This window comes from Numenius arquata, chromosome 17 (assembly GCF_964106895.1).
Source record: "Numenius arquata chromosome 17, bNumArq3.hap1.1, whole genome shotgun sequence".
Taxonomy (NCBI): domain Eukaryota; kingdom Metazoa; phylum Chordata; class Aves; order Charadriiformes; family Scolopacidae; genus Numenius; species Numenius arquata.
In genome coordinates this window covers 1,073,252-1,095,190 of record NC_133592.1, presented here as the reverse complement: position 1 = coordinate 1,095,190, position 21,939 = coordinate 1,073,252, and the positions used below count along the sequence as shown (strand labels likewise).

General features: G+C 52.0%; 1 protein-coding gene across 1 annotated transcript in view; it reads left to right on the top strand.

The window, feature by feature from the left end:
* Positions 1-5,906, top strand: part of RGS9 (regulator of G protein signaling 9) — a 33,410-nt gene extending 27,504 nt beyond the window's left edge. Inside the window, exons 17-19 of the mRNA XM_074160045.1 lie at positions 477-594; positions 3,883-4,283; positions 5,750-5,906. Of these exons, the coding sequence (XP_074016146.1) occupies positions 477-594; positions 3,883-4,283; positions 5,750-5,906 (676 nt within the window). The remainder of the gene's footprint in view (positions 1-476; positions 595-3,882; positions 4,284-5,749) is intronic.
* Positions 5,907-21,939: the final 16,033 nt, after the last annotated feature.

The window sequence follows — 21,939 nt, the reverse complement described above, 5'->3', positions numbered from 1 at the left end:
TGTTTCCGCTGCTGCTGGTAATGGCCTTGCTCAAGCAGGTAGCGGATGGTTTTTTTGAGTATCACAGAAACACCCATACTGGTCCATATCTTAACCTTACTGAGGCCACTAGAAAAAATTCCACTGCTGGCAGTTGTTTGGCTTCACACTGAGAGTGAGTGACGTGCAAACACTTACAACAAAAGAGGTGATGAACTGGCCATCTCCTGGTCCTGGAGTCCCTCCTGAGGACCAGGAGCAGGACTGCATTTACGTTTTTAGCAGTTCTGTAGCTGATGTGTGGCACTGAGTCACTGAGTCCTGCTTTAAACCACCTCGTCCTCATTTGCACTTCTTTGCTGTTGTGAGGGTGACAGTGGCACGTCCCTCTCTGTGTCTGAGCTTGCCGTCCTGGTGAGTTTTCTTACCAGGAGTGAGTTTTTGGTGCCTTCTACTTTTCAGTAACACCCTGCATCTTTCTCTCACTCTCTGCCCAGCTCCACCTTCCCGTTTGGACGCCGTCACCTCCGCTCCAGCCCCAGCCCCGTCATCCTGAGGCAGCAGGAGGAAGAGGCCAAAGCCAAAGAAGCCGCCACCACCGTGGACATCACGCAGGTCATGAGCAAGCTGGATCGCAGGAGCCAGCTCAAGCATGAACCTCCCAAGTAGGCTATGAGACCCGCAGGGCACAGCGCAGGGAAAAGACAAGCCGAGACTGGTGTTGAGCTTCGTCTCCCCTTCCTGAAGGTGTCAGTGCTGCTTTAGGTTTCCCAGGCCGGCTCTGCCAGCAGCCTGCTTCCTGCACGTTGCCATGGCTTCTGGAGCAGCAGATGTCACTTCCCAGGCATGTCAGGCATGGGAGTGCTGCCGGAGCCAGGCTGCTGGCTCTGCCGGACTCGGGATGCAGGGCCCCGGCTCTCTCCTTGCACACCCTGGAGGGGGGGTGCCTCCTGGCTGCCCCGAGCCCCCCCAGGAGGCTGGGCAGCCCGGCCGCCTCTCCCAGCCTCCTGCTCCTCCAGGAGCTGGGATGGCACAAGGCAGAGTAAATCTCTGCTGTCCCAGTCCTTTGGGTTCAAATCAGCCTTCCTCGGAGCAGAGGTGGTCCATGTTGGAGTGCCTCTGTGCTGGCGTCCATCCTCTCAGGGGGTCTGCACCCTCCCAAGGTGTGCACGCCTGGCACCCCCTGAGAAGAGCGCACCTCTCACCTCAAGTATCCTGCACCTCCTAACTGGCGCGAAGGAGCCTCAGGCAGCAGAGCTGCGTAGGCTTCTTGTGAGAACAGCAGGATGAGGGTTTCTGAAGCTTTGGGTGACCCTTTGAATTTTAATGATGCTCCCAAGTGCCCCCTGGCACGTTGTGGATGATCAATGGAAGGCTCTGCTCCCTCCCTAGCCCCCCCACCCGATGAGGTGGGTGTGCAGCTCTAGAGAGCCTGCAGGAGGCCTTGGGAGATGCAGCCGCAGCTTTGTGTTTCTTTTATCAAATCCTTCCTCCTCTTGTCTTGTCTTTTTCCTGCTCTTCTATTTTCTGGTGTTAAAAAAACCTAACGGGAGGTAGTTGCAGTTGTCACTGGCTTGTAGCCCAGGCGCAAAGAAGAGCAGGGGCGGAGGTGTTAGGAGCTGACTTCAACTTTAAGTAGTGCTTTTTTCATTTGCTCTGTCTCTTTTGCTCTTTAGAGTGAGGCAACCTAAACAACTACAGTAGTGCTAAAGAGCTCAGGGAGATTCCAGGCTTTGCTGGGAAACCCCCCGTGTGTCTGGACCAGGCCAATGATTACCAGAAGTGGGAAGATTCCTGCAAAGTCCAGTAAAGGGAATGGGGGCGGCGGGGAGCAGAAAAGCTTCCTTGTTTATTAGAATTTAGGGGAAACAGAGAGCCTGGGTGGGAAGGACTGAGGTCCGGGAAGCTTCTTCACTCCTGTTTTATTGTTCATCCATTTTTACTGCTGGTGTGATTTTACGGAAAATGGGAGATGGAGGAGACTGGGTGTGAGTGGGAGCCCTCGGGTACTGGGGTGCCTGCAGACCAGCCCCTCGCGAACAGGGAGACAGGGCTGTGTCTGAACAGCTTTGAACGGCGACTCTTGCCCTCCCTGTGCACGTTATCGGGGCAGAATCAGGGCTGCGTGCTCTGATCTGGTGTCACTGCAGAAGTAGTCCCTTGTGCTGTGCAGCTGAGCTGGGGAGATTTTCATGACCGCCGTTAACCTAACGGTGATAAACCTTAGAGGAACTGAAACCACATTGCGTGAGTCGTGTGCTCTGATGTCAAGGTCTGCTTGCCAAGTCTCTGCTCTTATTCCCCGTGGAAGTAGTGGCAAATACTGCAATATCGTAAGGGTGAGCAGGCTCAGACCATACATTTTTCAATTCTGCTTAAAATCACAAGGCTTTTTAAAGCGAGGCACTGAGCACCATCAACCTACCTTGACATAGAGCACTGAAGGATAGTCAAGAACTGGACAGAGTTGGTCCAAAGCTACTTGGGTGGGATGAGCTCTACAATCTCTTCAGAGTTTGTCTAACATGGAGCACTGAGCACGTTGGGATTGCCAGTGTGCAGTAACATGTGGGAGATGAAGTCAGGGTATAAATAATAAATAACAAATCTGTGTGTTCCAGTCAGTCCCTCTGATTCTACTTCTGTTTTGTTCAGCTTTGCTTTTCATGTTCTCTCTATCCATTCCTTCCTCTGATTTTTCATCATCTCAGCTTTGCCTCGCTGACACGGGTTAATGCTGCATGCTCTGGAGTCACTGTGCTTGTGAAACACCAGTCCTGCACTTGCAGGCAGAAGCTGGCTCTGTTCTGCTTCTGGGCTGAATGAGCTGGCGTGACCCAGTGTCCCGCTCCTCGGGCCCTTGCTGTTCAGTCCCCAAAGAGGAAGGTCGCCTGGTACAAAGTGTGACCGCGGTACAAACTGAACTGCACTTTGTGCCAGCCAAGAAATTGTTTGTTTCCATTGGAAATCAGAGCAATATGTTGTTTCATTTCTTGGCCATCACTTCCATGCATTCATCTGTCTAATAAAAATAAATGTAGAAAATGAAAAAAGAACTGAGTTCATCCTTCTCTGTCTTGTCTCAGTGTGTTCATCCTTCACTGTGTCATCTCCCTGCCATGCGTGCATGCGTCTTCTCTATGTGCCTCTGCTCTCATCACTTCTCTTTGGACACTCGAGCTGCATTTCATTTCTGCTGGGACTGAGTCCTTGGGAAGCGGCGGGGGGGACCCCGGCATGCAGCATGTCCTCTGCTGATCCGTCTGTGCTCGGGCGCGTCCCGAGGGCTGCATTAGCTGAGCTGGAGACTTCACAGCACCAGCCAAGGGACACTGGTGGCTTCTTGTATTATCGGTCATCAGGGTTTGGAGCTCAGTGTCCTATTTCTCGGCCACTGCAGCAGCCAGCACGCTGGTGCTTCGGGTGTGACGTGGTTACGCCGTTCACAACGGAGATGACATTCTCGGCATAGCCGACTCCTCCGTGCCTGGAGCTAATTGTTGTAAGGAATGAGACAGGCTGGTGTCTCCTACAGCATCCCGGTGGGTGTGGGGCTGGATCTGTCAGCGCCCGCTGAGGCCGGTAGCCACGACCCTGCTACTTTCCATGGGCAAACGGTGAGGCCTCCGCTCGCCAGCTGCGGGAGGGCAGGGAGGCGGCCAGAGCTGCAGGAATGGGGGGCACCGTCCCAGGCTGGGCTGGGGTGGCTGCTGGCTGCCTCCCAGCTGAGCCCTGTCTCTCCCGACAGCACTGGCGGCACCTGGCCCTTTTCCTCTGAAGGCAGGACGCCGGTGGCCTCCAAAGGAGAAGACTTCTCCTTCCGAGGAAGCCTGGGGAGGGCAGCCACTGCCATGCGGCCCCCCACCGGGCCTGACTGAGCCTCTCTCCTTTTCCTCCCCACAGCGGTGCCACCTCGCCTCCCCGGCCCCTCGCCCGGCCGTCTACGCCGGCACCCCGCCATGGCCGCCTGCCTGCCTGCCCCCTGGCCCCAGCAGCCTGGCTCCTGCCTCCCCCGGCCCCCCAGCCCTGCCCCACGGCACCGCCTGCCCCTTGCCCATCAGCGTGGCCCTAGACAGCATGGCGGGCGCTGAGAGGGACCCTGAGGGGACCGGCCCCTGCCCCTCCAGCAGCGGGAAGTCCCGTGTGGCCGTCCTGTCCTTCGACCGGTTCCTGAAGAGGGGCTGCTGGACCTCGCCTGTCCTGGCCACACTCTCACCCAAGTGCCCGGCCGTGCCCCACGGGAAGGTGCAGCCGCTGTGCGAGCGGGAGCGGCGGCTGCGGCCGGACGCCAAGGAGGTGAGCAGGTAAGCACCCCGCAGGCACGCGGGCGCCCTCATGAAGGTCTGGCCTCTGAGACTGATTGGGTTTGTAATAGGTTGAAATAGTATCGGCTGAGCCCACTGAAGTGGGGTTTGTGTTTCATATTCCAGTCAGCTGTCGCCATCTTAGCCCCTTGTCTGCCCGCTGTGGGGCTGCCTGTCGTGGCGGCTGCCAGGAGCAGGCACCGGCGCCGCTCCTCCCTGGCGCCAGGCAGGAAAATGGAGGTGCTGCAGCAGCGGCCCCGGGAAGCAGCGGGCCATGAGGCTGCTGGGGTACAGGGATGTGGCCTCCCTCCCCCTAGGCACCGGCACTGCCTGTCCCCTCCTGCCCCATGTCCTGAGCCCCCTCGCAGCAGAGCAGGCTGGAGAGATGGCGGCGCCCTTGCATGAGACCCCCCCGGCTCAGCATGAAGAGACGTCTGTGTTTGCCCCCACATCGAGAGGCGTGAGGGGCTGCGGGGCCTTGCTGCCCCACATATGTGAGCAGAAGTTGTTGTTTATCCAGTTTGGTTATTTTGGTGGCTTTGGAGATGAGTTCAAGGTCTTTGCCCCAGCAGAGACCGTGGGGCGTTCAGGTACCCAGGGACCCCATCTATCCCTGTGGATCCTCCCTGCCAGGCTTGGGGGGGCTGCGGGCCCGGCCGATGGCTGCCGCTCCTTAAATTGCAACTAAACCCCACCATGGCGTTTGTGCTGCCTGGCACACACCACGGCCAGGCCTCCGAAAGCCGCTCTTCCCCTTGCTCCTCACGCTTGCTTTCTGTTCTGGATGTGTTCGCTGGTGAGAAACGGGCAAGGGCCCATGCCGGCCATTCCTCTCTGCTGCGCTCATGCCTCCTGTTCATGGTGTAAAGCCCCCAGGTTTTACTTTTGATCCCTGAATTTTGAAAATCGCTTGTATATTCACATTTGTTCTCAAGTGCCGGTTCAGGTTTGGTTTAATGATTTGAAAGTCAGAGGAGACCCAGAAGTAACAAGGGATGAGAAATCTTGAGGGAGAGTCATGAAACATTTGTCATTCCAGAGCAGGATGTGTAAGAACGGGGATTTTTTTGCCTGGAGAGGCTGTCACTGTTGAAACCAAATGCTGGCCGTGTCCCTACTATGAGTAACGTGTCCTCAACCCCTGTTAATCCACCTTTGCTGCTGACCAAGTGGATGAGTCCACATTATAAATTCAAAACCACAAATCTGAGGGCTCCTTCTCCACCTGGCTCTGCGCTCTGGCTGTGCCGGAGCTGTGTCACACAGCAGTTTTGCTTCAAAGGGGTGGGAGTGCACGTTTCCTTCGTTTTCCATCTCTGCGGGCTTGTGCCCAGGAGTTTTGCTTTGGGATTTGGGGTTTGAGCAGTGGAAAACTCAAAGCCAGACTCCGTGCTGTGTGTTCGCTCTCTCAGAGAGCACATCAAAAAGTGCCGTACGCGTGATGAGTTTTTTATTTCACAACACAGCTTCTTCCAAATAAAAATGGATGCTCCTTTGGAGAGCCGAATCCACCCCATAGACTCTGCGGAGAGAGAGGACAACCGCCACCGAGCTTGTAAGGACTCTGCGAAGGAGGTGATCTGCCCTTGGGAGAACCCCGCAGAAGAGGGAAGAGCTGGGTAACGAGCAGCCCAGACATGGACCATCCCTTTCCAGGCCTGGGAACACGAGGTTTGCCATGTGTGGTTCCGTACCTGGGCCATGCTGTTGAAGAAGTGCATCTGAGCCATCCTTCAGCGTCGAGGAAGCTCAGACCACCGCAGCTATGAATAACGGACCCATCTGTTTGTAATTCAAGAATTTGAAGCATTTCTGGACTGGTTTTCTTTCCTATCTTTTCCTATCTATTCAGTTCTACTCATTACAAACTTCTTGATGAATGAACCTCGTTTCTTGCCTTATAGCAGATGGGGAATTTATGTGTATATTTATATCCTGGGAAATGGTGTCTTATCTGAATTACTTGCTTGGCCATGAGGTGTCAGCACACTGTACACAGCTGGAGCAGAGCTGGCAGGCATTTGTCAGAGTAGGACTCAGATTTCGATGCCAAGATTGGGGCATGTCTATGTCCCCAGCTTGGGTCCACCTCTTATTATTAATCATTTTTTAATTTTAAAGCAAGTTCATTAGGAGACAGCTGATTGCTGGGGAAAATAAAGTGAACCCCTCATGAGAAGCTGTGTACTGTGTGGCACAGCGTCATTCCTGAATCCAAACCAAAACTGATCCCGAAGAGCAGGCAGTGCAGGAGGAGAGCAAAGGCTCCAGGGCACTGCTGCATTAGCTCAGTCTCCCTTTTGGGGCCTCTCAGCACGGGGAAGGGCCTTGAAACCATGACCTGAACTGCACCCCAGCAACACCTGGGAAGATCCAAAACAAACCTGCATTTTGGGCCTCTCCAAACTTAGATCGATGCGTTGCCACGGTCTTTAACTCTGTTGTGATTCAAGAGTGCTAAATGTTGCTCTCCTTACGTTGTGTCAGTGCTTGAAGATGGGTTTTTGTTCCAGTGCGGAGGGCTTTCCTAGATGTGTGTGGTGTGGGTCGTTGTTCTGTAAGTTGGCCATGTAGCCCGTGACTTTCAATGTCGCTGTTTTGTATTTCCAGTTGTAAATGGAGCTTTGCCTGTGTGGCTGGCGTGGTTCTTCCTGCTGACTTCTGCTGTGGGATTTAATGTCTCTCCTCACACATTCTCGGTGGTCCCCGTGTCCCCCAGGTCTGGGACGATGCTTCTAATCACAGGGTAGTTTGGGAAAATCAAGAGACTGTTTCTGTTTCCAAAGACTCTTTCCCAGGGGAGCAGAAAGATGCACCACCCCAAAGCAAAGGTGGGTGCAGCCCCACACCACCCGTGGTGCTTCTCTTGCACCAACGTGCGTTTGCTCTCGCCGGCTTTGCTCTGTCGGGAGGATCTGGTTCGTTCTGGCAGTCACTGCCAGTGGCCACTTATTACTCACGAGAGACAAATGTGGTCTTTTTGTGATTGTTTTGTGTTCAGCAGCTCCTGACTGGACACTGGTAATGTATAATCCAGGAAACACAATGACAGGAAGCCATCGCGACGTCTGAGAGTCAGTGATATTACATTTAATATTATGTACATATTATAAGAGTTATCCTGCTGCTAATATTTCTTTCATTGATTTGGGGTTCCTCTTGTGCGCCTCTTTCTCCACCTTCTACTCCAGCGGCCGCAGATCAGCAGTGTGTGTCTGGGGCTGGGATGGGGGTCGCGCTCCCTGCAGACAGTAAACGCCGTCACGTGGAGCCCGGTCGTCTGCGTTTCCTCCTCTTCAGCGCTGCCGGCGTGCACGGAGCCGGGGTGGGCACTCAACACCCGCTCCCCAGCCTGGCTTCCTCCCCACCTCGGCTCCACGCGCCCCCAGCTTGCTGAGGGAGGTGCACGTCCTGTCCCGGTTTCACGAGCTGGTGAAGGCGTGTGTTCTCCATGAGGAACTCGGGCGCTCGTGGCTGTGCTGGCTCTCCGGTGGTGCACACGCGGGTAACGGAAAGCTCATGATCTCTGGTGACCCGTTCTGCTCCTTAGGGGACAGACTGCAAAGATGTCCCCTTCTTTGCCAAGGAATTAAATAGTGCCTTGGCCTCACGCTCATCTTCTGAACCAGAGGAAGGACTTCAGGATCCAAAACTGGCTGCTCTGTCAGAGCTTGGACACCGTGATGCAATTACATCCAGACAGACAGGTACATAGGTGTCCCAGGGCCAGCACTGGGGGTTCCCAGCATTTATCCCTTCAGGGCGCTGCCTTTTTTCCCCAATATCTTTCACCTTGAGGACTCCCTGGGGGGGACAGGCCCCTGCACCGTACATCTTAAGCCCGTGCTTTGCTTGCTTTCTTTCCTCCCTTCACCCGCCGCCCTCCCAGGCGCCTGCCGGCTGCGGGTTGAAAACTGCTGCTCCGGAGGCCCCGGATCCCTCCTGCCACCGTACTATGCTCGCACGGTGACATCTGAGGATCTCGCCCCCGCTGGAGGCCTGGCGTGCTGGAGTCGGGAGCGCTTTCAGCTCTCGCAGTTCAAATCCCCTCGCTGTGCAGGAGCCCATTTAACGCTGCCTGGAGTCACCTGGAGGAATTAGCTCACTGCAGCAACTTAGACATCCAAGGTATTCCGATAATGTGAGGGATGTGTAAGGTTAATGACTGGAAAAAGTGATCGCTCCCTGTGGGCAGTTTCTCAGAAAACTCCCTGCTGCTTGGCTGACAGAAGAAAGGAGACTCCAGCAGCAGTGAGGAAGCCCCGTGCCCTCATCGCAGCGGCTCCGCTCTCCTGCCCCCCGCAGCTGGGGGGGGCTCACGGCTGGCACAGACCCACGGAGTGGCCACGGCCCCGCTCCAGCTCCTCGGTGCTGGAAGAGCTTCCCATGCTCCAGCTCTGAGCTGATGGAAGGGGGCCGCGCTGGTAGGACTTCAGATATTGATTGCATGAACCTGGAAGGATGATACTTAATTAGCCGTGTGGTTCTACAATGCATTCTGCTCTCACCTGTGGAGGTCCCACACCCCACATCAGCGTGGGCTCCTCCAGCATCTTTTGCTGGGATCCACATCTGGGACTTGTTTGCGTGCTTGCTCTGCAGCGGTGGGCCAGCCTGAAAAGCCAGAGCAGCTTCTGGGGTTCCCCCAAGCCTCGGTGAGGGCTCTTCCCAGGCTGCCTCAGCCACCAACCTCAAGGGGACACTGTTGGGATAGGATGGGAGCGAGTCCCGTGCTGGTGAACCTCAGCCTCTGGCTGGAGCGATGGGCAGGAGGTGGGTCCTGCGGCGTGGGCTGCCAGCTTTGGGGTGAGCCCTGCGCTGGGGCTGTGCCCGGGGCTGGGGTACACGCCACGCTGCGCCTGGCCTGCAGGGTGGAAGGAGAGACATATGGAGGGCACGGCCAGCGCGGTCAGCCTGATTAAAACATCCAAATTAGAGATGTGTTTTCCAGGTGATCGGCATCTCTCAAGTCTCCCTTCAAGTGTGACATGTCACTCTCTCCTCTCCAGCTGGGACAAAGTGCCAGGAACACCAAGGGCCTGTTTTTCCTCTGAAGTCTTGGACTGCGCATTGCTCAAGTCTCGTTAATTTAAAAATGGAACAAAGAATGCTCAGCATCCAGGCAGGATCAGGCCTCGGGAGCAGGAAGTACCAGCTGGCTCAGGAGAGGGCTCGTTCCCATGAGATTCCCAGTGTGGTTTTGGCAGGCGGCGTGGTTGGGATAGCTCTGTGAGCAGGCTCTTCCTGCCTGAAATGCCAGCCCCGGCAGAACAGCTGACTCAGAGCATGACAGCTCTTCACAGCATCCCCTCCTGAGAGGAGCCGTCAGAAACGCTCCTGACACCGCTGCCTTTACATTTTGTGAGGGTGGCTTGAAAGGCGAGATGTAAACGGAGCCCGCGTCACGGTGCTCTTGGAAAGGGTGCTCTGCGGGTGGAATTCACCTCTGTGCAGGGGCTGCATCGCGTGGCGTCCCGCTCGCAGCCCAGAACAGCATGTAAGTCCAACTGCAGTGGCTCGTGGTACATTCACCCCAACATCTGATTATCTGAATGATGATAAATATATTATGAAAGAGTCATCATGAATTGGTTTCTGGGGATGCAGGAGCCTCGGGGATGCAGGAAAAAACTCAGTCCCTGGGGGAATTTTTCCCTTGCCGCGAGGGATATGTTTTATGCATTTTGCAATGCGCCTTGCCCAGAAGCAGAGGTGAGCACCTCACAGGATCACTTTTAGGGTAGAGGTTCCCAAATCTGTTCTGTACAACACTAAAGAGGAAAAGATAAGCTCTTGCAAGTCAGTTTACTTTTTAAAATTCATGTTGCCATAGCAGCTTAGCACACTGTCTCAAGTCCTCCTTCTTGCAAAACTTTGATCACCATGAAAACAGAATTATGTTGTTCTCCAACATGTTCTACATATAAATATATCGAAGTTCCGATAGTTCATGCTTCAACATCTCTGCAAAGACCTCTTTTATTTCTCTCTCACAAAAATTTTCTCTGGCCAAAGGACAGTATTTTAAATCCTCATGCTGCATCAGGCTCAGTCTTGGTGTAAAGCTGGCTCCTCAGCATCTCCGTGGTCCCGCTGTTCATGTTCCCAGCCGAGGTTCTGGTTCCAGTGGTTTCTTACACACTCTGGTACACCACAGCACTGAAGCCCAGCCACCAACTCTGTCCCCAAAATTGTAGGAATATCCTCCTCCCTTGGCCCTGCTCTTTGGCCATCAGCCTGGTCTCTTCCCTGGAGTATTAAAAGAGCACAAATTCCCCTGAAATATCAATTCACTTGTTATCCAGCAGAAGCACTGGGCTGCATTATCCCCGCTCACCTCTAGTCCCATCATACTGGATTCCCTTTGTCCCCAGGGAAGGAGTCAGTCACCCCTCTTAGGATGGGATGAATCAACTTTGGAAATGGCTTATTCCCTCCGTAGGCTCTAGGGGACTAACTCCAGACTGGAAACAACTTCTGATGAGTGGGATTTGGTGGCAGCTTATATCTGGGTGGGATTACCTGGCGTCAGTGGCTTTAATGAGAGTTAGTGCATCCAACGGGCAGTGTGTGGGCACCTGCTACAGCCCTGGGGACAAGGCTCAGACTCTTTGCAAGCTCTGCTCTAAGCCTTAGGAGACCCACGGTTACTCTGCTTGTTACCCAAGATGGGGCTGCCTCCTTCTTGCTCCTGAACTTTCCCTCTGATGCACGTGCTGGGACCAATGGAAAGAACTTTATTAAACACCAACACTTTAAATCCTGCTTAGAGCAATTCTTTTGTTTCCATCAGGTGTCCCATTTTTCCGGCTGCATTCATGCTGGCCATATTGGAAAAGACAAAAAAAAAAAAAGAAAAATTAGCCTAGACACAGACAAATTTGCAGTAACAACCTACAAAATCCTTTGGTTAAACAGCACATTACCCCAAGCTACCCTTTTGCTGTTGCTCACACGAATCCATCTCCTCACCCCAGAGAAGACCCTTCCAGACCAGGACTGGGAAAGGTCACCGGGATTTTTATTAATGTTCGCAGCCAGACTTCTTCCAGTCACCCTTCTTTTTTTTTTTCCCAATCAACTGAAGGGGAAAAAAAAAAAAAAAGAAGAAGAAGAAAAAATTGGGGTAAAAGTTGAAGAACACTTTAATTTATAAGAAAAAGAACTAAATAATTGATGTAGTCATGGTGCCAAAGGTAATTTCTGCTGCTCCCTCTATCTCACAAAGACATTTAGCATTGATTGAGATCAAAGTATCAAAAACCCCTGCTGCTGAGCTGAAAGGCAAAACTTTCGGCTGCCTTTCTCCGCTCTAATAATATCGTCTTTATGTAGTTAATAAACTGCACACTTCAGTCAAACTATATCATTACAGAAGACTTAGGGAGCTAATAATTTAAAAGCAAAGAATTGCCTCTGTTCTTCGCTTTGAACTAAACAACATTCTGTTGAATGAGGGGGACATCAAAGCTTTGTTACTATTACCAATGTGGCTGGAGCATAGGGCCGCACAGAGTGTGTACTTCAGTCATCAAGAGAAAAAAAAAAAGATTAAAGATATTGGCTTATCAACCCACAGGCAGAACCAGGTGTTTTCTTTTCTGCTGTGCAAGCATCAGGTGGTTTGCTTATCAATGAGTTTTCTTGTTAAATAGATGTACATGACTTAGGTTGATCCCTCCAATCCTGTGGCCCTTTTATTTTGTGAGCAATGTTTGAAGAAGTTGGGATGAGGGGCTGTTTGTTTGCGGGAGGACGGCTAATTGGGCCTTTTGTCGAGGGCCAGCTCCCGTTCTCGCTCCGCTGACGCTCTCCCGTTGTGCCGAGCTCTGCTGCAGCAGGTCTCCTCCCTGCTGCCCACCTTCCTCCTGCACCCGTGCCGTGGGGCAGCCCCTGCATGTGGGGCAGCCTCATCCTCTCACAGAACCATAGAATAGTTTGGGTTGGAAGGGACCTTTAAAGGTCATCTAGTCCTCGTTAAAAATGTGTGCAATGTTTCCCTTTTTCCAGTCACCAGGGGCTTCACCCGACTGCCAGGACTGTTCAACTGTCATGGAGAGTGGCTTGGCAGCTACATCAGCCAGTTCCCTCAGCACCCTGGGATGCATCTCCTTGGGTCCCACAGACTTCTCTGTGTTCAGGTTCCTCAGGTCGTCATGAACCTGATCTTCTCTTACACTGGGAGGGACTTTGCGCCCCCAGTCCCTGCCTTGCGGTCCATCCCCTCAAGAGGTGTGGGGAGAGAGGTTGCCAGTGAAGACAGGCAAAAAACAGCCTTCTCCTCGTCCCTTGCCACCAGTTAGCCAGCCTTGCTCATCAGAGGGGTACACTTTCTTTGACCTTCCTTTTCGGGCTGACATACCTGTAGAAACCCTTCTTATTCTTTGCATCCCTTGCCAGGTTCAGCTCCAGCTCCAGCTGTCCCTTGGCCTTCTGGACCCCATCCCTGCACATTCGCTGCTGGATGTGCCTCTGTCCCCCACTTCCCATCTCATCCCCCCGGCCCCAGTTCCTCCGTGCTCTCAGGGGAGCAGGCTCTGCTCTCCCGGTCAGGAGAGGTGTGTCCCTGAACCCAAAGAAGACCCCCTGGGATGGCTGGGTGTGAAGGAGGCACCACGCTGCTCCACTTCTCTGTGTGGGGAAAAAAGAGGGGACCTGCTGTCTTGCTGTTGCTTTCTCCAGCTGCACCATAGACAAGAACGGTTTCTTTCCCTCTCACCCAAACCTCAAACCTCAAACCCACAAAGGTTTGCAAAGATCTGGCCGGTGCCAGGAGTGGGTGTCCTCAGAGGGTCTCAAGCATGAAGATCCTAAATTTCTTCAAGGGTGTGTGAATTACTCATGTTCACGCCAGTGATGCTTCCTTGCCAGATGTTTTTTCACCAAGTACAGCACTGTGGAAGAGAAAGGCTTTCCTTCATAAATTCCAGTAAAACACAGAGTTTTTCCCGGGACATTGGACAGGGACAGAATCAGGGAAAACAGTCCAAGAGGATTTCAGGAGCTCTCCTTCCACCCCTTCCCTTCCACGACAACATCTGCCCGTGTTGTGTCTGGCTCTCACTCCAGGTTAGACCTGCGCTCCTTGGCTGGAGACATTTGAATTCGGGGCTGTGATGTGAGCCCCGAGGTCTCACCAGGAGAAACAAGGTGACTCACAAGGTCAGCACTTGGGAGGAGGTGGCCTCTAAACCCTCCTGCTCTGATCTCCTGGCCTGGATGGACCCTTGGATGTTCCAGGCAGGTCTGAGAGCTGGCAATTTGGTGTGGGCTCTATTATGGGATACTCACACTTCTTAAATGCTGCTTTTCATTTGCATCAAAAACTCTCCTTGGTTCTTGGCGGTCTGGATCTCATCCCCTATTAAAGACTGGAATTTTAAAAAGCAGAAAATAATGGCTTATTTCAAAGTAACAATTCGACTCCTTTTTGAAATGCTGTCCTTATTCAAAACCACTTAAATTTATACATATTTCTAAGTCTTTATTATCCTCAGAGGCTGAACCAATTTGGATCTTTATTTCCACAAGTGTTCCCCTTGATTTCTGTGTCAGAAAGTTGAGATGTAATGTGAACAGATTGGACGTTAACCATAGGTAACAAATGGTTTCCTGGGAATTATTGCTTAAGTTATTCTTTAACATACTTTGCAAAGCCTATTAGTACAGGGAGAAAATTCATAGCAAGAAGACTTTCAGACAGGGGTGATCTTCTGCTTTTCATTCTGTCGAGCTGCGGGCTGGCACGTGTGCCTGAGCACATGTGTCGACATGTGTGCATGTGTGTGCTTTTGTGGGCTTTGTTATTTTTTTCAGTGGAAGTGGCTTTGCCATGCACCAAGAGTGATATTCCAGCCCCACCAAAGTGTTCTTTTTGCCTTTCATTTGGGTAAGACTAAAATTTTAATTTCTGAATTGCAAGAGGGTCTTCTAGCAAGTACCCACGTGGCTGGCATGGATCTTATGACCAGAATAATGTAGACTGCCCTGTAAACAGAGGGTAACTCTCTTCTGCATCACCCCTTCTGCAGGCTAGTGGGTCACCCGCAGTTGCCGTGTGCTGGTGGTGCCTGTTGGTTGGGGACAGTAATAACCAAATGAAGAGGAGGGAAAAGGTCTTCTACCTGCTGTGGCTCAGACAGCATGTGATTCACAGGCAGACATAGTGCCGAAGTATTAAGAAATGTTTTCTGAAACGTTGGCCTCATCTGGCAGGAAGATTTTGAGTTTGCCTGAGCTCATCAGACAGCCGCCAATCCAGGGAGGGTGAAGTGTGTCACTGTCAGGTCAACCCGATGGGTTGTCTCTCAGAGACAACCGTTGAGCCAAAGGAGACCCTGATGTATTCCGCTTCCCTTGTTTGGACTTTCACTGATGGAATCTATTGTACAGGATACCCAAGATTTGCACCCAGAAATCAGAACACAGTGGGTAGTATTTAATACAATCTCTGAAGCAAAGTGCCTGATGCAAATCCTGGAGCACAGAATCTGCTGCCCATCTGTCTGTCTACCTGCCTACCTACTGCAGCCTCATTCATGGAACGACTACTTCCACAGCATTTAGAAATGCTCCCACGTGCAAGCCAGCGCTGCGAGCCCGCACGATGCTGAGAGAGGCAGGCTTTCTAGCTGGACAGAGATGCAGAGCTAAAGGCTCTTGAGCCAACCTTTGCAAGATCTGGTAGCACAAAGATAATAAAGTGACTCTGATGGGAGTGCAAGGCAGAGTGAAGCTGTCTTTAGCCTTTACCAAAACCACTGTCAGTGCCTTTGCCTTTTCATAGCACAGCTCTTCGCAAAGCTAATTGGGTTAGTGCCTTGCAGGGGGTTTTCAGTGTCTGCAGGAGATGGGCTGCTGCAAACACCTTCCCCTTCAAGGCACACAGCGTTGCCTTTTTCACACCACAGCTCTCTCCCTGGCTTCTGTTCTCGAAAAGCAAAAGTCCCAGGCTGTTCTTCAGTATCAGCCATTACAGTGTTTCAGTTCTTTCCTCCCAGCCATTTTCAAATGTTCAACTTAAAAGGAAAATGTTTCATTTTAGGCCAAATTCCCCCCTCCTCTCCCTTTCCCCTCTCTTCTCCTTCATCCCCCCCCCTTTTCTCTGGAAGCAGAACAAAGTCATTCAAATCAGGAAGCTGAGGAACTCCATGTATACTTTCCACTGGGACCTTGATCCCTACTGGTTTGGCTTGATTTGATTGAAGTGTAATTTAATCCTTCATCATTTGTCATAATGTCATTTATATATAAAAACAACACTGCATCCAAACTTCAGATCAGCATGGAGGAGCTCTCCGGGAGGCAGGGAAAGGGGGCTGAGGAGCAGGCTCTGCTGGTGGCGGGCAGGGTGTGAAGCTGGCATCCAGCGTGGCTGCCGTCCTGCTCGCCGGGAAGGCACGGGCATGAAGCCTGTCACAGTTAAGTCAGGTTGCGTTGTGGTGGTGAAGATGGGTCTGGCTTCACAGCGCGGTGAAGGGTGATTGTGAGCACATTCGTGGGAAATAATTCAGGTTGTGTAGGTGAAGTACCTGGGAGGAGGGGAACAACCTGGATTTCAGTGTAGGCTAGAAAATGGAGTATACTTACAGGCGCACCAGTAAGTGTAGTGGTGATAATGTCACTGCCCTCTGTTACCAGCTGGAGCGAGGTAGGGCTGGAGTCTGCATACCTCAAACCACGTCTTTATTTGTAGTAGAGGAAGAGGAGGAAAGGGAAGGGCTTTTCATGGTAGGAAATGTCCTTCTAGACCTGCTCTGCCATGATGTTCAGGTTTCCTCCATCCCCTCTTCTTCAGAGTGACCTCTCTGTTGTTGGTGCTCACCTTGAAGTGGTGGGGTTGGGGCTGCAGTACTTTTTTGACACCGAGTCCCTCTCATGGAGCATGTAGGTGGGGCAGCAGAGGTCACCAGACACACATCTCAAGGCTGTCGGAATCTGGTTCTTCATCCTTTGCCCCAAATGCCTCATGTTTAACTACGCATGGCTAAAATACTGAAAATCTGAACTCTGGCATCTCTCTGCGCCTTCATTGGAGCGGTATAAGGCGGGAGAGGACAAGCCGGGAGGGGAGGTCAGCAGCCCTGCTGTGACTCCAGGAGGCGTGAGAGGGCTGGTGCCTCTCGGTGCTTAAGGACTCGGCTGCACTCAGGTGATGAGAGGGCATGTGGTCCAAACCCTCTTAGGGCTCCTCTGTGAGACCTCTTCTCGACTCCAGCTCTCAGTGTCCCCATCTGTGAAATTGGGGCTCGTCAATCTGCGGTGGGGCTTGTGACAAGGCACTTACATATCCGCACATTACTGGTCCCGTTCTTCATCTCAGCTCTCCAGCAAGTGGAGCCTCGTCAGAATAAAAGCAGCTTCTGAAGCTTCGGTGTGACACTGTACAGCCCTAAAGCCAGCCCGGCACAGGGAAACCATCCCTGGAAGTTGCCCCATCCCTGGAGGTGTTCAAGGCCAGGCTGGATGGGGCTTTGAGCAACCTGCTCTAGTGGAGGTGTCCCTGCCCATGGCAGGGGGGTTGGAGCTCGATGATCTCTAAGGTCCCTTCCAACTCTGACTATTCTATGATTCTATGATTCTAACTGGGAGGCGTTGGGAAAACTCTGCACTCCAAAGCCCTGAGGCTTTTGTTTCCACCTCTGTGCTGAGCTGGGGCAGGGTTTGCTCCCCGCGCTGCAATCCAACACGCAGTCAGACCTGGCTCGGCACCCGGGCAAGGCTCCTCCTCATCCTCTTTCAGGCTGGCTGGCTCATCGCTCCCCGCAGGAGCATTTCTGGCAGGCTCTGGCCTCGCAGCGAGGCATGTCCTGGGATGCACCGCGGCACGTCCCGCGGAGAGCCACCGCAGAACAGGAAGGTTACGGCTAATCTGCAGATGTCGTGCGAGGTGGTTTTACTAGAGGATTTTTTTGAGAGAGATGACGAACATCTTTACTTTCCCCTGCCTGTCCGTTCGCTGACACCCTAAAAGGAACTACGAGCGAGGGGAACAGATAAGCCTTATCCCTCAGAAAGAAAACATTCCTGCAGTCACGGTATATAAGCCAGACACCGCCTGCCTTTCTTCAGCCCGAGCCGTGCGGGTCTCGCAGCAGCCGGAGCCTGGCCCCGTGCTGGGGCTGAGGAGGAGAGCCAGAGGTCGCAGGGCTGGCGGGTGACAGTGCCCAGCACAGCCCTCCCCTCTCCCCACCACCCTCCCCGAGGGACCAGTCTGACAGGGCGCCTGCCATCTGCTCTGGGGACCTGGGAGGACCCGTTGCAAACCCCCACCAGAAAAATAGTCAGCGAGGGTCCTGCTCACTCTCCCCAGCTCCCCGGCGCACGGCGGCCGGGGCTCGGCTCCGTCCCTTCCCTCTCACAGCAGAGCAGAGTATCTATTCACAGCACTTGTCAAAAATTAAAGCAGAACCTTCTTTCAAATGCTCCGTCTGTACTTGACTGCCAGAAAAGCGATTCTTCCTCCAAAAAAATTTGCATTTAAAATTCCAAATATGCACTTTTGCTCAGACGAAAGGATCTGTGTTCCCGCTTTCAAGTCAGGTTCTCTGTGACCTCTAGGTTTTAATAATTTCAGCAAAGTGTCATTTGACAATTCAAATACAGTCGGTAAGCACAGGAAAGTAAATGTCCTTTAAGATAAGCGCATATTATATTGAGAGCTGATGATGAGAAGATTTCACTTACAGCTAGAAGCTTCAGAGTAATATGCACAGCACTGCTGCATATTAAAAAACTGCTTTGGTGAAATATTGGTATTTCCAGATTTCAGCTTGGCCAGGGCTAAAATATTTCCACTGTTTAATTCATAAGAAAGTGTGATGGCCTTGTATGTAGAGGTTTCACCGTTTAGCTTTGGCTTTCCAATTAAAAATAAATTAATGCTCAAATCCTGCTCACTGCTGGTCTGAGGGGGTGAAGGACCACAGTCTGGATGGCCAAGATCTGCTCTGCCAACCCTCTCCCTTGCCGTGGTGCCGTGCTGCCCACCGTGCCGCGGCCGGGAGATGCTGCAGCGGGACCGGGGGTACCACTCCTGGGCCAGGGATGCACCGGAGCCCGGGGCTGACCCCGCCAGCCCTCAGCCCCAGGTGGATGGGCTCCTTCAGCTTCGGGTTCCCTCCTCCTGCTCCGGTTTCCTCAGATCCTCTCGGCTTTATTGTGCTCTCCCCAAACCCCCGCGCAGAGAGGGCTGTTATCGCACGTACACCCACCCCTCCGCATGCAACCCAAGCCACCAGTCCACAAGCAGATCAGCTTGTCACAATAATTAATAGGCCTCCCTGTGGTCCCTGGTAATCCATCCCAGCGCTGCACAGCACCGGCTCTGTTTTACTTAGGTATATGCAAGCCTTAGAACTGCCCCAAACAGAGCCTTTTTCATGAAACTGCTTCATTCAACACCTTATAAGGGCTGCAGGCGCAGGGAGGGGGCAAGTTTACACAGATGCTAGTGTCTCAGGACTTGCTAGCAGGTGTCTCCTAACTTTACACAGACCACCCTCACACTAAAGGGACTCTTTTGCTTTGAGGCTGTTCGAGTTACATGACTTTGGTCTTTGAGTTCCTGTTCAGCAGGCGATTTATGACTCTCCTTATTGATAATGCTCCCGTAAGCAGGGGGAGGGATTGTTCGCCAGCGGTGTGGGTTTCACGGCGACTTCGAATAGCTGAGCTTCCCTGACCATGCCATTCCTCAGGCTTTCTAGGGAAAGGAAAACAACAACAACACCCGGACATTTGTTTGTTTGTTTATTTAAAATAAGGGGTCGGTCGGGGGGGGGGAAGAGCTAATGATAGGTTTAAGCAAACAGTTTCCTCTGAATTTGGCCATTTTCTCTCACTGAGGTCATATGACAGCTGAGATTACACGATTAGAAATGTTTTAAGGCATTCCTTCAGCCTCAAGAGGGGAGGAGGGAAAATATTTAGGGTTTGCTGTCTGTAGTTCAGGGAACAAACATGTGAAGAGCTCTCCTGCGCAGGGGTGATGGATGAGCTGGGAGGCAGTGGTGAGCTCAGGCTGCCCCTCCTGACAGAGAATTCAAGGTCCCTCGGGCTTCGGGAAGTTTGGGTTGGGACAGGCTGTTGCAAAATTTGGGTTGTTTTTTGCAGTTCTCTGAAACCTCTCCAATTCTTGTTAGGAGTTAATGGGGAGGAAGTGTTCTTGGGGTGACTGTAGTGCCCAGGAACCCCACAGCAAAGAGCTGATCCCTGCCTCAAAACTCCACTTTCCAGAAGCAGCTTCTTCAGCTCTGCTGTGTTGTTCACCGCTGGTGCTACCGCTCCTTGTCACCCCTGCAGCCCTCTCGGTTGTTCTCTCAGTCTGGGAGAAAGAAATTAGTCTGTAAGCACCCAAAAGCCCTGTGCAACACAGGATGGTTGCAGATCTAAACAGGATTTAGGTCTGGACCTGCTCCATGATGCATCCATCACCGTTACAGCTGAACGCTTTGACCAGACTCGATCACCTCTGCTCTCTCTGAGTCACACCTTTACTCTGCTAAAAATCTCCCTAAAATTAGCTAAATATCCTCTTACAGAGGTGAGAAATGGGCACATTACCGGGGCTTTGTGCAACTCTCTGGAGATTATCTAAAAATTTTTGTTTTATTGCTGGTCAAGATTTCTTCCTACTTTTTTGTGCTAGCTCTCTGAACATGAAAATACCTCTGCAAAGCAAAGCGGAGAGTGCATTATTGCAGGTTGCAAGCCAGTTACTATCAGTTAAAAACCAAAAATATAATTGTTAATCTCTAATGTGAGCCACAGTGGTATTTGGGAATCACTTCCTCTGGTACCATTTTGATCCTGGTGAAGGTTTCTTAATGATCAACAGCTGTGTCCATGGCATGGCCGTTCTAATGGGCCACCCGAAATGACCTCTAAGTCTCAGTCCTTGTAGACAAATGTCTCCAGTCAAGCCCTAATGTTACAGCTGTGCCTCACCAAGTGGTTCAGAAGGTTATAAACGATTATATGTGATAGAAATGATTTCTAGTTCAAGTCCTTATCCAGTACAATGAGGAGTAGCAGCAAGATTCATCTCCTTCTCCTGCTTTATCAGCTCCCACTAGAAAGGCAAGGGGGAAGGTCTCCTGCTGATCATAAGGAGGTTATTGGTTGAGTTTATTCTTGGCTGCTTGATAACTTTATGCTTCATCCCTCATCCCTCAGGTCATTTAACATTTTGCTCCTGGAAGAGCTGTAGAGGCGCCACTTGAAGCCCAGACCGTGTGTGTCAGGTACTGGATGGTCTCTCAAAAGGCAGCTGGTGCTTTATAAAAGCTGTAAGGGGTTAGTTTGGATAGACATGATAAAAAATAAATGACTTTGTTGTGCTTTTGGAACCAAATAGTGCTTTAATAGCAGAATCCTTTTTCAAAGTTAGTTAAGAATAAGCAGTACTTTAGGCAATCCAGGCATCTGCTGCAGGGACTTTCCCTCGTAATTAGTTAATGAGCTTGATGTACTTTTCCCATCTAATTAAGATGCCATCTTTTTAGCCTTGTTAGGAAATGTAAACTTTTTGAGAGAGAATAGAGATGGGTCCTCTGCCTGGCCCTTCCACCCCCAAGTTGGGCTGCACAGCTGGACTCAGACCCAAACCTGCCAGGACCGGGACTCGCAGAGCTTTAGGGAGGTGGAGTTCCAGACCCAGTTCCCCGCTTTGACTCCACTTGAGGACCAAATATGTGTTCATGTTCATTCTGGGCATTATCTTTACCGTGATTCACAGGATATAGGGGCACAAGAGGAACGAAGTGCAGGGCTGGGAGGCAGGGCAGCCGCCTCCCAACTCCCTGCACGCTAACGGGAGATTTGCTGGTATGTGAGCACCATCTGCATGAGCAGAGGGAGTCATGTTTATTCGAAGAGATCCAGAGAGAAGCAGCAGATCTCACTGAAGCCAGTGGTTTCACCAAACTCAAAAGAAAGAGCTACTTTGAAAGACCTCCGAGAGCTGGGAAGCTGCGAGCCCGATGTTTGGTCAGAGCTGCGGGCTGAGAGTTTTCTCTGGCAGCAAATGAAAGCGGCATCAGCTACAGTAGCTGGAAGCTGCCTGTGTGCTGGAGTGCCAAAATATAGGAGAGAGCATTGTGAGCATGAATCCAAAAGGAGAAGGTCTGGAGTGCTTGGCAGAGGGATTGCTGAGCGAGGAACCTGCCAGCCCTTGTGCTGGGTTTGTGTGAGCACCATCACTGGGGTGGCCGGTTGCGGGATGGAGAGACGCTGGGAGTGCTAAGGGGAACCACGGCCACCCTCGTTTGCTCTGCCCAGTGCAGAAGTCACTTTGCCTGACACATGAGGGAACACTCATGCACCTACATGACCCCCCATCACCATTACATCTCCGCTCGGTTCTGTTACAAAGCACGGGGGGCTTGGGAACAAATCTCCCCTTCTAATGGCAGGTGGGGGAGCAGCTCCTGCTCTTTCGCTCGGCAGCTGGTGCACCAGATCCACGTCAGGATGAAGGAGACTTGGTAGAACAGAGTAATTTACTGCCTTTCAAAACCAGAAAGTGAACTGGTGGCCGCACTGGGGTTTCTGTCAGCTTCTTTTCCCAGCTGACCCCATTTTTATATGTTCCCCCTTCATAGCTGGGCTCCAAAGCCTGGATATATTTCCTCCTGGTCTGCCATCGTGCTGATGG